This window comes from Sesamum indicum, linkage group LG1, assembly GCF_000512975.1.
Source record: "Sesamum indicum cultivar Zhongzhi No. 13 linkage group LG1, S_indicum_v1.0, whole genome shotgun sequence".
Lineage (NCBI taxonomy): Eukaryota > Viridiplantae > Streptophyta > Magnoliopsida > Lamiales > Pedaliaceae > Sesamum > Sesamum indicum.
Window position 1 is genome coordinate 10,978,283 of NC_026145.1, and position 15,734 is coordinate 10,994,016.

Sequence of the window (15,734 nt, forward strand, 5' to 3'; positions counted from 1 at the left end):
TATTTTTTGGCTAGTCACTTGTAATAGGAGAAAACTCGAGTAGTAGCTCGACATATCCTTCTCCCCTTTTGATTTTCCCTAACACTTTGTATTTCGGAGTTTAAGTAATGAAGTTGGTTTTCTTGTAGTAGTCCCAACAAACGAGACGAATTTAGGCGTAGAGATCTTTGAAGTTTCACGAGGACCCTAGAGGCAAAAATCGTCATTGTCATATAGACAAAGTCGCTATAGCCCCGGGACCCCCTAAACGGAACTTTCATTGAGATCCTCGTCAATAATGTTGCCCCGGAAACTTCACATCCCTTTGAAGTTGGTAAAAGACCGACTCCGGGACATGAAGTATCCTTTGAGGCAACATCCCCTTATCAAATCCTTGAGGCAATGTCCCCACATAAATATGTTGGACTCGCAAAGTTTTGCCCCCCCTTCCGAAGTTGGTAAAAATCTAACTCCAGGGCATGAGCAAAAACATCCCTTGAGGCAACATTCGACGAATATAAGTCGTATGAGAACAAAACAACAACTGAGTAAGTGTAGCGACTACATTTACGAATATAGAATACTATCGAGTCACCTCCTAAGATTTTCAACCTAATGGATGATGAAAAAATCACCCCAAGAGGCAACGTCTTCAGAAAAGAAAAAAATACGTCGCTTCACTTCCCTTCCTCCAATGGGGGGCTCCATCACCACTTGTAAGAATTATTTATGGGGAGTCTCTCTTGAAAATGATGTCGAAATTCTCAAGACAAATGAAAAAATTTAGCGGATGAGATGAATAAACTCTGAATGACTCCTACTAATAGAAAATGAGAGCAAGTATTGTTAAAAAATATTTGATGGTGTAGTGGTAGGAGTTCTTACTCACCATCTTTTTAACCTGGGTTCAAAACCCAGGTGACGCAAAAATTAGCACCTCCTCACAACACTTGAAGACTCAAGCTAAGCTTGAGGAGGGCTCGAATTACATCGCCTGGTGCGTCGCACTCCACCTGGTGCACCCTACCGGCCTCCAGCTCGAGGCAATTTGCGCGCGCCCCCGCATCGAGCTGGGCTTGAGCTGGGAGCTGGTGTACCCTACGACCGAGGTGCACCCACTCTCATGTGTTAACTCAATTCAGAAAAATATTTACTCTCGCACAAAATATTCTACCAGAAAGTTCATATTCCGTCCGAGAGTGGGGGGGCTGTATGATATACATTAGTAAAAAATATATAAAATTATAAGGGCAAAAGAGTAATTGGATATATAGGAGGCACACCATAAGTACATAAAACCTATCACACCATATAATTTCCAACACCCCTATAAATACCAAAATACTAATTTTTTAATCCAAGGTTACTATTCATTGACAAGACCCCTCATTCTTGAGAAGAGCACATTTTGCGAAAATTATATTTCACCTGGTGTAAAATTCCGTCGTGGTAAAATCCCGACTTATTCCCTAGCAAAAAAACCTCGACCACATCATATGTATAATTCAAAAATAAGTTTCAAATTCTTAAAAAAAAAATAGAAAGTTATTTTGAATATCGAAAATAAATCACTTTGATTTAAATTAATAAATTTCATTTACTAACATGTGGCCCGATTAGTCATTTGTATCTTCGCCACACAAAATTGTTTGAACATATATCTGGCTCATTTATATTAGTTGTTCCTTCATTGCAATCGCGTTCGTCTTTGATCAATTTCCTAATAAGTTGTTCTTGTACATGCTTTTTGCCTAATTTAACTAATAAATAAATAAAACAAAACAAATTTATATTCGTCTCTAATGCACCCATGAAAATACATAACACCCAAATTAGTATAATTACTAATACGAAATTATTGTTTTGAATATATGAAAAATCAAATTTATTATGAACTTTAATTTGAAACTCAATTACTAGCTAATTTATTTACATTTTTAATTAATAATTTATTCTAAAATTTTGATATCAACATACATTACATAATTATACAAATGTTAAGTGAATTCCTACCTTTTCTTTACACGCATGGACTAATCATCCCAGACCATTTTGACTGTGTATGCAATAATTTTCATTTCTGTTACAGGAATAAATTATAATTAAAAAAAATAATCAAACATTCGATCAAAATTATTGCCCATATCCCAAACCTCAATGATTTTTTTTATTTAAAAAATATAAAATATAAAATATAAATAAAAAAACATAAAACTAAAGGTTCAAAATAATATCTTAATATATACAATTTTACCAATAAACTGTGAAACTTAATTTATAAAACAAAAAAAACCAAAAAAAAAAAAGGAACTTACAACCTTCAGCTTAGATGAAGCTAATTTAAACACCATAAACCAGATATGCCTCTAACATCATTTTTCATTCACCAAGTTCAGAATTCCATGATTCACTTCGATACAGAATTCAACTGCTGTGTACGAGCTTAGATAAATTGCAAAAGGGTGAGAATATTGAAAGCAAAACGCACGACGACAATCAAATACAATAAAACCAGGTCTTGATATTCAAACATTAAGCCAGTCATCACATATGAACATGAACATATTCATATTACTCGAAGAAGTACCATCTCATGGCGAAAATATCGACCCATATGATTAGATTTCAGTGTAAACATCTATTCCATTGATTCCCAAGAGCCAGATCGAGCACATAACATGCAGCACAGCCGCAGCATCCATCAACTCTTTCGGTCTACATCAGGGGCCGAATCCAGCAATAGTTCACCACTTGCAAGTTCTCTAGCTCACCAGAACTCGCCTATAATTTCGTCAATTTAAAAGTGCTGTATGGGGAAGTAAACATCAAAACTCCCCGCCAGTGAAACACCAAACCGCTGAACGAGGAACGAGAAAGAACAGCAAAGCACCCAACGACACCAAAAACTTGACCTGAAGAAACTAATGCTACGAGTCTTCAGAGTCGTAATTTTTCCACCACCATTTATTACTTTTATCAACCTGTTCTTTTGGTCTTCACCGAGAAGGTTTAGCCTATTATTCGTCTCAAGAGAAATCATCCCATTACACATAAGATAGACCAAAAACAACCATCTTCCTGTTGCAATAACGGTTTCAGCATAATCTGCCGTTTGATCTTTTTCTCAATTCTTCTGAAAAAATCCATATGCCAAAAGAGGGGGGAGAGAGAGGGAAAAAAAAAAAGTTTGCCAATCCATCATTTAAATGTCTCCTATTACGGAAGCAGGGTAACGCCGTCCAATCGAATTAATAGGCTTGTCATCGTAGATTGTGACAATGGTTTCATGTTCGCAGACGACGCCAAGTAAGGCAGGCTTCATGCTGCCTTTTCATCCAGTGCAACACTGTTTAGCTGTGCTGTAAGCATACTCTGACTAGATTCATGAATTGGCTGGGGACTCGTAGCAGTAGTTTGCACAGGTGAAATTATCCATTTATTCCAATCACTTTTGCGCCTCACTTTATCACCCTGCAAGGCAAAAGAGAGAATAATGCACTGTATGGGGCAAAGTGATTACCAAAGTTTGTCTCATGCACACCCAATTGCAATGGACCGGAATTCAATAACATATATAAGGACCAACTGACAGGATTAGGTGGAGATAGATTATTTCACATATTCAACTTTCTTGTGTATACAATTAGGATTCCCCTGCCTCCCAAGAGATTTCACCATAATAGGCATAAGTGCAATTTCATGAAAACTAGTTTAAACATGTCTTTCACCTGGACTTCCACAACAGTTGAAGCTTGTATAGCATCCAATATAAGTTGAATATTGTCCGTCAGCTGCATAACCTACAATGATGAGAAAGGTCAGATACTGTTCACAGCAAAAGCTAAAAAGTATTCTATCAAACAAGAAAATAAATAAATGATGAAAATCCATTCAAAGAAGAGGCTGGGCCAATTAGTGAGGTTGTCAAATACAAGAGCTGACATTGTAACTAAAAAGGCATAACTTTACGACCTACGTCGTACCCGACATTAAGAAAACACACCCCAATGATTCAACATTGCAACGAATTGATTTAACTCACAGCCACACTTAATCCATCAGGTCATTATTCGTGTGGTAAATCGTTGGCAGTAAAACCTATTAGCCAACCAGCAAAAAGTAGAAAACCGGTTTCAATCCTGGATTAGTTGGTTCAGGGGGGAAAACCCTCAAACCACGAAAGGTCTGAGAAATTGCAGAACTAAAGAATGAATTCACAGTCATGCAGCCTCCTTAACATTGTATACCTCAGGTCAGTCTGGACCTGCAACCATAATTTTTTAATTTCTGGGTTTGGGTTATTTGTGTAGCTTAAGGAAAATTGTATAACTTTAAGGTTAATCACTACAACCAGTAAATGAATCTGGTTAGGTTACCAAATAAGATTTTAGATATCTAACGGGTGTAGGGATCTGGACATCAACAAAATACATATACTGTTTCAAAAGCCATGATCAGAAAAAAGGTATAAGTTAGATTTACTTCGACATGTGTACACATTTTAACCCTAGGTTCAATGCCCACGGAAATCTAAGGCCTTGTTTAGTTTAATTTTCAAAGCCTCATTTCAAATTTATACTATTTCAAATTGTTTGTCTGAAATCATGCTCTCCTAATTTTTAATCACTCAAATATTTTCATCAAAAGCCAGCATAGCTGGCTACTCCTATTATTTCCCCATAGTCATTGAGCTCATGCCTAGACCATTCAGAACCCGAGGACAACATAAGACCACCAACAATTATCAGATCAAGTGAAATCAACTTAAATAGAATCCTTTATATGCACAGGATTGATTGTAAACTGTAATACGGAAGGTTTACATCTTGGAAACTCTGCCGATTTCATTTAATAAATAATTTCCTATGACACAAGATTATTAAGAAATTCAATCCACTCAAAGGAGCAGGAGTATAAAACTAATCAGTTGGTCTACCCATTTCCTTTGAAAAGATAATAAAGGTGTTTTTTTTCTTCCACAAAACAGCTATAGGGTAATTATCTAGTTCTATTGTGCTTCATATCGTTTTACTCTCGTGATTCAAACAAGTACAATTTTTTTGTATGCTGAAATTAGCAAATTAGAATAAAGCCTTTTCCTGTACATGAAACAAAATATAGGAGCATCACGGAATAGACTCGTAGTAACAGGGATCTCCCATCATCCAATAAAAAGTACTTGAAACCAACAATCAGATCCAGCAACTCATGTTTTTCCCAAAATTTCTGCTGGTCATTACTTTCTATCCTAGTGGCCATTAACCTCAGTTGCTCACAAAGATAATTGCATCCCCAATGAACTCCATGTCCTCATTTTTAAAATTGAGCTTGTCTCGGACATCCATCTCAGAAAGTTTGGTTCTCATGATTTCAACAACAAATAGGGAGTCTTTTGCTCAAAATTGGATGCAAGAGCAAAGCTAATTGTAAGTATTCATTCTCAGACTTAAACTGTGGCCATCATTACTGTTTTTGTTATATGTATATTAAGCATCGGACCACATCATACGGCAAACCACCTGATTACATTAATAGGATACGAGCTGCAAAAAACTGAAACAATGCATCCATCAGTTATAAAGAAAGAATGCTACTCGATAATCCTTTCGAGTAGAATCACAGTATTCTCATTATATTTCTGGTGCTTCTAACTTCCATCATGCAGTACTTCATCTACTGCTCGTTTCTCCTATCATTTAGGATCATAACTCATCTCAATTTCTATCAAAGCTTTTATACGCACCAGTAAACTTGGAATACTTGCAATGTAGGGTTCCCATATTTGGAGTACCTTTTTCCTCTTCAAAAGTTTCACTTACATTTCTACTACTAAACCTTATTTCAGATCTCTATCTCATGCTTCTATATTTACCACCTTGGGTGTCCTGCCTTTCGCTCAATTCTTAGCAGCATAAAAGTTGCAAAACCAACATAATTGTCTTTCAGCATTCAACCTTTTTTCTTTCTTGGCATGTAAAAATCTAGCCTCTCAGGTGATAACCCTTTCTTTCAAGAATGCTTTAGAATTTCGGCTTCGCATAGAGCTTCTTATCAAGAACCATTCTAGACTTCTACGTCCCAATGTACGTATTAATTTGGACTCCCATTCCATGCACCGTGTCCCCCTTAACTAACAAACTGGCTATAGATAAACCGAGCATGAAACAAACTCAATGAATTTGAGAAAACCTCACCCTTCTAGGACTCTACCCTTTTTTACTCATTACCTGTGATGTGCCCTCTTTCATTATTGATTCAAATAGAACCTAATGCAGAATTTTAAGATTGTTAAATACTAATTACTGAAGCATTTTCTGAAGGGAGTATCATGTTCGTTTTCAGAATTTACAGAACTCATAAATACTCTTATTATGTAGCAATCTTGCACATGTTCGATTGTTATCTAAACAGATTAGTGATTCCGCCAACAATAAGCAAAGGTTTTTTGAGTTAGTACTGCACAAATGGAAAGAAATATGCAGCCTTGCATGCATAATGCTTGACAGATTTTGCTAAACCTGTCTTAAAAACTTCAATAGAATGAATCAGAAAATAAGTTTCAAAGTGACAATTATCTTTCCTAGAAGTTTCTACTTAACCAGTTGTCTCCTCAAGCTTGTTCTTGATTCGTCTTTCCTTCAATAGCTGCCTGATCTCTTCATTAACAATCTCAACCACGCCTCAACGATTTGTTCTAGTAAATAATCCTCTTATTCTTCTTTTTCCCTTCACTTGCAATTAACACAAAAACAAACCCTTGTTCCCATTTGTCATCAAGCACTTAAATATCCCCAAAAAACTCCACAAATACAATGTGAGTTTGTAAGAATATTACATGTATCAAGAATCAGGGTACAGGAATGTATCCTTTATGGCGCAGGAATGTATGACAGTTATTGGTTTAAGTAACTTACTTTCTTGAAGCCTGCAATTAACTTAATTGAAACCCATCCCTCGCTATCCATTTTCTGGCGGAGGAATGTATCCTTTACCAAGTTCTCATTACTACAAGGTATAAATGAAAAAAGGAAGTCAGAGTCTTCATGTAGCAGAAGAACGACATATAAGGAAAGGTTAAGTCCGAATACAAACACAATAAATAATTAATACCTAAAATAGTAATCTATCTGATTTACTATCTTTGAGACCAAGTAGGGATCCGGCACGGGAAAATACACTGGTGAAAATGGAATCATATGCACAGGCCTGAGTGGATCTGGATGAGGGCCAGAGACATAATACACAGCTGACGGCACTTCTGCAACTTGCATAAAAGAATCAGCAACGAGGTATGTGTAATAATATAAATACGAAACATGATCGCAGACGCACCTGTGTAAACCATGGGGGCTACAAAGGGCCGTACAGGGACAGGTGGGGGTGGAGGAGGGATAAAAGGTGTATTTGGAGCTGGTCCACGCATGAAGGGCCTAGAACCAACTCTCTGTTGGGGATGGTTGTCTCTGTTGCCATAACTTCGATGAGAATTAGCCCAATCTTGCTTCGCACGTTCCTGGTCACGTCTTCCATGACTATGGTGGTAAGAACCTTCTCCTCGAGGTTGTGGGCCACTATTGTTCCTTCTAAAAGAACTACGTTGCGGCTGCAGCTCATTCCCACCATAAGATCCTCCTCTCTGACCAGAATCTTTATGTGTGTTATCCTTAGAAGATTCCCCAACAGAACCACCAGATTTTCCTGGAGTAGGAGGGACACCTTCAACCACAGCATCCTGCAATGGTAGTGCTTGAGGTAAGCTTCCATTAGCTGGAATGCTGCTATGACTCGAACTCCCACCGCCGCGCTTCATGGACTTCTGGCGAGTGGTGGCCACGTGGTTTGGAGTTGAAATGCTGGCACTAACTTCTTTAGGTGAAGAAACAGATCCTACTGTCATCTCCTATTATACACAAGTACAAAGATTATGGGTGAAATTTTCCAAGCAGGCGCAACAAAATGAGAGACCGGTAATCACATTCAATTTTAAAGCACTGGCGTATAATAGGCAAATGTTAATGCTACAAAAGAAAAAGGACACAAGCCACTAATTAAGCAAATAATATCAGACGGACAAACAGTGCACTCAATTGAAAAAAAAATCAAGAATGAAACCTGTGGTACAGTGATTGATCCCTGGGGGAGCGTCTTGAGAGAATATGGAGACGAGGGTTTAGGGGAGGCACGAGCAGACTCAGACAGAGCAGGCCAAGAGTCAGCACCCATCACGGCACCAATCTCAACAGTTGCCCCATTCGAAGGCTTGTTCCAAGCTGGCCTCTTGGCCGCACCACCATTGTCACTGTTGTCAAACTGAGCATCTGAACCGGCAGGGGCGGGAGAACCCTCCTCCGCCAAAGAACTAGAAACAGACTCCATTATGCCGGCTTCTTTAGAAGGCAAAGAATCCAGAGATGTACTAGAATATGAAGTTAGGAATTGCTCCTGAACAGCAGCTCCTGGCAGCGTAATAGAAGGAGGGGAGGTGTCCGAGGGCGAGGAAATGCCACGCGCCGCTGAGGATCGCCGCGACTGGCGACTCCTAGGAGAATTTTGAGCTTGATTCATGAGAGACGATGAATTGGACTGTATCCGAAATTAGGGTTTTGCTGCAACTATTGGGCAAACAACTCAAGCCCACAAGAGTTGGGATTCCAGCTACAAATAAAACTTCAGATTATCAAAAAGGGTTTTTGCTATCTCTATCTCGATTGGGTTTGAGGACTTTACTCATATCAAATTTCTCAAATATCAAGAACGTTATCAAAAAGAGTTCCGGATTTAATCTAAGAATTTCATCAAAAGATTAATAATCTTAAAAAAAAAAAAAACAGAGAAAGAAAAGAAAAACAAAGAATTAATCCAATCTATAAAAAAAATTCCAAAAATAAGAAGAGTAGAATCCGATCGGAACTGGAAAGAAAACTGATGGAGAAAGAGAGATTTTCTTCCCTCCTTCTTTCTTCCTCTTCTTCTTCTACAGAGAGAAAAAGAAGTCTCGTCTCTCTCTAGGTTTCTCTTATGCTTTGCTTAGCACTAGAGATTACCCAATGAATTACTCTCCTTTTTTATTTTTCACTGCTAATAAATACTAATTATTATCTCTTTAATTCTGTGATTTATATAAAGCTCAAAATAAGAGTTGTATTATAACTCCTAATTCATAAGCTATATATCATTTCATGCAAACAAAAATGATCCATCCAAAAAATATATAAATTATTATTTCTCCTCCCTTTTTCTCATTTTTATTTTTATTTTCACTTTTTCTTGTATCAATTAAATATTCATGTGGAAAATGGGCTGTACATTTCGTGTTCCAAGAAGGACTATTTTGGCTTCTAAGAATATTATGAAAATAAAGTAGCAGAATTGTTTAATGTTAAGTTACCATTGGATGAATCATTTCATATAACGTACTGTTATAAAGTTTCAATTGCATATACTTCTTATGTATAGATGTGAAAATAAGTCTCCAGAAGAAACACCGACAACAATCCATTTCTTTTTTAACATTTTGCATGTTAATTAATTGTTTTTTTCTCAATTGAAAAAATAAACTTTCATTTTATTATTTACAACAAAGCAAAATACAATAAGTAATTGAATTATTTAAAAATTACATGCAATAGTTCACATTAACAACTATTATTATTGTTACTGCTGTTACTACTACGACTTTTTGTTTTGTAATAAAGCTAAATTACCAACTGTTTATTGCATAATGATACATCCACATCGAATATATCCTATACTTTGATTGGGAGGTTAGTGGTGGAAGGTTTGTATCTGCATTGTACGCGTAGTTCCTGCTAAATTCACCTAATACTAGTATCGTGGTCGTTGTTAAACGACTACCTGTGTGCAGCGTGTACCTCTAATTAAAAAGTTAATTGAATGTGATTAAATTAAAAATAGGATCAAATTTAATCTCAAGCACACGAGTTGTCGATTAAATTATATTCGAGATACAAGCTAAGGTTTAGTTGAATGTGAACCTACACAAACATAGTGAACACACACTCGAAAATGCAAATTTTCGGACCCTTATTTTGTGTGTTCTTTTAAATTGTTTAAATACTAAAACTCTCCAAAATCCTAGACCCCTTGTTCCAAATTTTAGATATGAGATTTAGACCCAACCTTACGGTTCTAGCAGATTGATTTAGGAGATTTAGATTTAGAGAATTTTTCGTAGAATTATCTTTTTGATACGAATTTTGTTCGTAGTAAAATATTTGTACAAAGGATCCAAGACCTCATTACAAGGCCAAAAACATATTAGACGTTGTTATCTAATTCAGGAGATGGTGGGAAGAGGTGATGTATGAGTGGATCGCCAAACAGATAACATAAGAGACTTGCTAACCAAAAATATTTCATAGAACCCCCATACTCTTGCATATTGAGAATATGGTGTTTTTTGTGAAATTTTAGGAGTCATACTCTGGATTTTAATACGCTCGTGACTTGATTCAAAATTAAGTAGGTCCCATCATCAAAGAAAGACAATTACTCTCATGGGAACGACCAGATCAAGCAAATATCACTCTTTTTTCTCTCAAAAGAACATTTAGTACCTTATGGGAACGACCTTGTATTTGCCTATAAATGCCATGCCTATATACGTAGAGGCCAATATTGGAACTGGACTACGAAGTCTCTTCCCGCAAACCGTTCAATCTAGAGAGCTCAATGACCACAATGTGTTGAAAACTAAAAATCCCATCATATATAAAATCGACAACCATATTAAGATACACATTACTTAAAAACAAATTTTACTTGCAAACAATATAAAAACGACACTGAATTAACAAAAATGAAGTAATCACCATTAGATCATGTAAAGTAAAATATAAATTTTCCATGTAAAATCTGGTGTGTGTATATTATGTGGCTGGCAAAAACTTATTAAAAGGCTTGGAACTTTTCCTTTTTCTTTCTTTTTTAATTTGAGCCAATTATGAACTGGGGTGTGGCTGCCACCCTTCAATAAATCATGGAGATTAATGACAATGCTGCACACTTATCCCCTATTAGCTTTTTATTTTGTAATTTTATAAAATTTATAATTTAATCCCTTTAATTTTTAACCATATACAATTCAAACCCAAAAAACTTTGTAAGATTCCAATTTAATTCCTTAAAATTTTGTCATATTCGAATTGTATCCTATAAATTTATTTTTAGCTAATTTCTGACTTTCTAATTCTTATAAATTAGGTTGTCGAGTTCACATATTTTTTCTTTATCCCAAATTAACTCAAATAATTTTTTTATAAATAAACCTTAGACAAAAAAATAGGTGAAGAAAAGTAGATCATAGAGATATATTAATAAATTAATTTGTTAAAATGATTCCTAATACTAATATAATACATAAGGGGTGTCATAAAATATACATGTGTATGTATGCGTGTATACAATATAGTCCAGATCAACCAATTTTTTCAATCATAAAAATTCAGTAACTTATGTGGTTCAATCTCTGATCTGATTTTCAGAATATGGAAAATACAGATCCGCAGCCCACAGAATATATTCAACTAGTAGAAAGTAAGATAAGAATATAAAAGCCGAACAAATCTATGGAACTCTATTGCGAACTTATTAAGGTTCAAGCACATAACAAATTATACAATTTGAAAAGATAAGAAATCACAAGCATTAATATTAAGTCGAAGGCAAAATTTAAGAACCATTAACATTAACCAACATCACAATTTTATGTCTGCTCAATAGAATAAAGGAAAAAACGAATCAAAACAGGATAGGCATAACCCAGTGTCCTCAAGAGTGACTGAACAATTCGGGACCAAAAGCACTACACAGAATTTCAAGTCACCAACACTATTACATAGATCACTAGTACATTGAGTGAAGGCATACAAGGGGAAGCTCCTACTTCTGAAGCAAAACCAAGAGAAACAGGATGCAGAGGAAGGAGTCATGATGACCGGAAGACAGTACATCTTCACATCTAATGCTGATCACAAAATAGAGCAGGCCTTTTGACCCTTTCCCTTCTTTTTCTTTTGCTTGGGTGGTTGGAGAACAACTTTAATGGCAGCATCAAAAACTGCTTTGACATTCTGTTAAAGAATATTAAGAAATAAGTTCAATTGGAGCCTTTAACATTATGAAAAGGTTCGATTTGAGCCCTTGAGAACTGAATCTCTTGCATACCTGTTGGGTTTTAGAACTACATTCAACGTAAGCAGGAGCATTTATCAATGTGCTGAGCTCCTCCCCCTGGAAGTTTAATAAGTTTAATAATGGATCCATCCTCAGAAATCAGTGAAGGTAAAAGAAAGAAAATGGAAAAGAAAGCTCTAAATAGCTAAAGCAACAGTCACCTGTGCCGCAGTGATTGGCACAGCACCTGGATGATCAACAAAGAATTGCTTGTCATCTCGAAGATCTGTATCCATCAAAAGCATTAAAGAAACAAGAAATAAAAAATTTATTAGTAAATTATGAGCAATTATCTCCTATCAAACATTAAAAGACCAGAAAATAAAGATTGAGAAATTAATTTCTTCGACATAGAGGTGGATAAATCACATACATCCACATCAATTTCCCTTAAATTATCAATTAACAGGTTGAACAAACACATTAGAATAGGAATTTGTTAGTGAGTGTGAGAACAAGCCATTCTTCTACATCAGCAATGCCGTGAAAAATAGTATGCACAAGGCTTCCTACTATGAAGTTGCACAGACAGATGTGTAGAGGAGAATCACATGCAAAGCAAAAAACGTAACATAGAAATAGCAATTTAGAAAGAACTGCTAAAATATTTTACCAAACACAAAAAGAAAGAGAAGACAAATGAAGATCTTATTAACAGTCAAAAATTTCTTAGATTTAACTGACCACATGAGGAAAAAGGTATTCCTAATGTAAGCACTCCGTCTATCCCAGAAATATGCCTCGTGTTTGACCAGGCATAGAGTTTAATGTAGGCACTCCTATCCCAGAAACATGTCTCATGTATGACCAGGCACAGATTTTAGATAAGAGCCAAATATGCATAAATTTTTCTTCATTTTGACATTAATACCTATAATAATAGTCTTTGAGACTAAATAGCGTCGCTCATTACTTAAATTAAGATGTTATAGTTTAGAATAAAGTTCCAACGTAGGAAGTGAAATCTAATATTGTAACATTCTAGAACAGAAAACGGAAGCAATAAGCGTGACAACGAAGGAAGTTAATGACTATAACCGGTGAACAAATAAAGATCAATTGATGGCCAAAATCTTGACCATTAAGATGAATCGTGTGTTAAACTCATCCACAAAACCATGCTAAAATTTGCAAAGTAATTGTATAGAACAGTTATAAATCCAAAAAAGATGATGATGCTGAACCCTTCATATCACTTTCAGCTAAATTACTTGTTTTAGCTTATCCCAAATAAAAGTATCCCACAATAACATATAATCAAGGCAATAGGCATTTACTCAACACTTTTTTGCTTAGATAGCTAAACTGAATATAAGAGTATCCCTCTCATCTCTGTTTACCTAATAATGGTGTTGTTCAAAAAGGTGAAATTAAAAAGGCTTGAAACTGACCAAGGTCTCCATCCAGCACATATCATTTAAATATATAACTGCATACAGGCTTATTGAAAAGTTATCTTGCGCACAGAAACCTGACATAGCACTTGAGGAAAATAAAATCAAGCATCTCACCAAGTTTTGTGCCAACAAGAACTATAGGGACCCCAGGAGCATAATGCTTCAATTCAGGAATCCACTGGGAAAATTGAGCCGAAAAGAATTATCAAGATAAAAGAAATCATTGCACGTAAAATGACAAAAGGAAGCGAACATAAAATCTTCTTTGAGCAATCACATTGTTACCTTCTTGGAAACATTTTCATAGCTTGCCTTGCTAATGAGAGAAAATGCCAGAATAAAAACATCAGCTCCACGATAACTCAAAGGTCTCAATCTATTATAATCCTCCTGTCCTGTTCCATAAAGTGAAAATTGTAACTTCATAAAGTTATAATAGAAATGTATAAAGATGCACAAATATCTAAAGTTTATAAATAACAATGGCTTCACATATATCTTTAGAAAACAGATGTCAAAAGAAAGATCTCTTAATTACCAGCAGTATCCCACAGGCCTAGGTTAACAGTGCTTCCATTGACGACCACATTTGCACTAAAATTATCAAATACTGTAGGCACATAGTCCTGTTTCATTTGGAAAAGCAAACAAAAACTTTAAACAGGTAATAAATCATATTACTAGAATGAGATAATGATTACACGGCAGAATAGTATATCTACAATCTATAGCAACTTAAAATAGGACATCCCAATTCCACGTGATAAGCATACAGGACATGTAAGTTTCTGGAAAAAGAAAACTCACTGCTTTGTTTCATCAAGGATAGGTAATCCAATTAGAAATCTAAATTGTGTAGACTTTTGCTTTTATGTATAAGGTCTGTACAGATGTGAAATTTCCGGAGATAAGGAATTCTTATCATGATTTAGACCAAACTCGGGATGCATATTAGTTATAACATAATACATTAAACTGTCTCGGGAAACTTAAATAAATGCAAGTAAAAAGTTGCTGATACTATTGAAGTTCAATGGCAACAAACACTAGATGGTTGCTGCACCAAACTTTGTAACAAAATAAGGATACTGAAGTTCTTAAGATATCATGTATCGTTTTTGTGACAGCCTCAGAGATTAAAGAACTATTAATATCAATGCAAAAATAATAAATCAATTAACACATCATTGATAGACACATATATTAAAATCTGCTAATCTTCATCAGATATTCACTATGTCTAATTCCCATGGATGTCGTACTCTTCCTTCCTTAGTATGCCTGGCGAAAAATTTAGTCTCAAATAAATCCCTTAAAAAAGATAGATCTTTGGGTTCATTTTCTTAGACTCTTCTCATTTCACGATATTCATCAAGAAGGAGCATCCACCAATATCCACCACGATAATAAAAAGAGTTGCCTTGACACATATATTTCGTTCTTTCAATTGATTTCCCTTGATAATTTCATCAATTACCCTAATGCAAGTCTATGATGATAAAGAAAAACGAGTAAGGGAGTCCAGTCTTTCCACTTCCCTTTTCGTGTAATCCTCACGAATAAAAAGAATAGAAAAACAAAGGGGAGAATAGTTAGATATTGCAGCTAGTTTCAGAAAGCCCATTATGCAAAATGAAAGTACACACACAAGAAGAACAATAATAAGGACGAAAAATAGCAGACCGTGGGGAACGTGTTGCTGGTATAGGATATTAAGAGACAGGTCTTGCCAACCGCGCCATCACCTACAGTCACACACTTTATGAATCTTGAAGCGCTCATTCTTCCAGAATGAAAATTGTCTCACTCGTTTTCACTCTCTCTACACCTCTCTCTCTCTCTCTCTACTGTCCAGATCTTTCCCAAAAGACCTGATTCGATGTGCAATCACCAACTACACCTAATTACATATTAATGCACACCACATACGTAAAAACAGCACAGACAATCTTCGGCTTTCCCATTATTCCACCCTCTCAAAGTGTTGATATAAGCCAATTCAAACCCTAAACCTAATTGGGACAATCATTTAGAAGATGAATGTTGGGGGAAAGGGGAACGAGAGCAACTGGGGTATCAAAATTTAGAGAGAGAAACAAAAAGAATATAGTTAATCGATCAGAGGAAATTGGGTGTCCATTACGCAAAATACCTTATTTAGCC

The 15,734-nt window shown here is 35.7% G+C and overlaps 2 protein-coding genes across 2 annotated transcripts; both read right to left on the reverse strand.

Moving 5' to 3' along the window:
* On the reverse strand, window positions 2,430-9,009 carry LOC105162590 (la-related protein 1B). The gene is made up of 6 exons (XM_011080662.2): window positions 8,092-9,009; window positions 7,312-7,879; window positions 7,090-7,237; window positions 6,894-6,984; window positions 3,708-3,779; window positions 2,430-3,450 (listed from the first exon to the last, which is right to left on the reverse strand). The coding sequence occupies exons 1-6, from the start codon at window positions 8,542-8,544 to the stop codon at window positions 3,298-3,300; spliced, it is 1,485 nt and encodes a 494-aa protein (XP_011078964.1). The 5' UTR covers window positions 8,545-9,009; the 3' UTR covers window positions 2,430-3,297.
* Window positions 11,653-15,705, reverse strand: LOC105162597 (rac-like GTP-binding protein RHO1). Its single transcript, XM_011080674.2, has 7 exons — window positions 15,255-15,705; window positions 14,110-14,197; window positions 13,857-13,966; window positions 13,686-13,749; window positions 12,336-12,400; window positions 12,166-12,231; window positions 11,653-12,071 (listed from the first exon to the last, which is right to left on the reverse strand). Exons 1-7 carry the CDS (start codon window positions 15,351-15,353, stop codon window positions 11,970-11,972), a joined length of 594 nt encoding a protein of 197 aa, XP_011078976.1. The 5' UTR covers window positions 15,354-15,705; the 3' UTR covers window positions 11,653-11,969.

What these genes read in the sequence shown, in the direction of transcription:
- LOC105162590 (XM_011080662.2), bottom strand. Translation starts at nt 8,544, where the DNA reads ATGAATCAAGCTCAAAATTCTCCTAGGAGTCGCCAGTCGCGGCGATCC. An exon ending in GATCAATCACTGTACCACAG is followed by an intron (nt 7,880 to 8,091) that starts GTTTCATTCTTG and finishes TGTGTATAATAG; the next exon opens with GAGATGACAGTAGGATCTGT. An exon ending in TAATTGCAGGCTTCAAGAAA is followed by an intron (nt 3,780 to 6,893) that starts GTAAGTTACTTA and finishes TCATCATTGTAG; the next exon opens with GTTATGCAGCTGACGGACAA.
- LOC105162597 (XM_011080674.2), bottom strand. Translation starts at nt 15,353, where the DNA reads ATGAGCGCTTCAAGATTCATAAAGTGTGTGACTGTAGGTGATGGCGCG. An exon ending in AGGCCTGTGGGATACTGCTG is followed by an intron (nt 13,967 to 14,109) that starts GTAATTAAGAGA and finishes TTTATGGAACAG; the next exon opens with GACAGGAGGATTATAATAGA. An exon ending in GTAGTTCTAAAACCCAACAG is followed by an intron (nt 12,072 to 12,165) that starts GTATGCAAGAGA and finishes ATTCTTTAACAG; the next exon opens with AATGTCAAAGCAGTTTTTGA.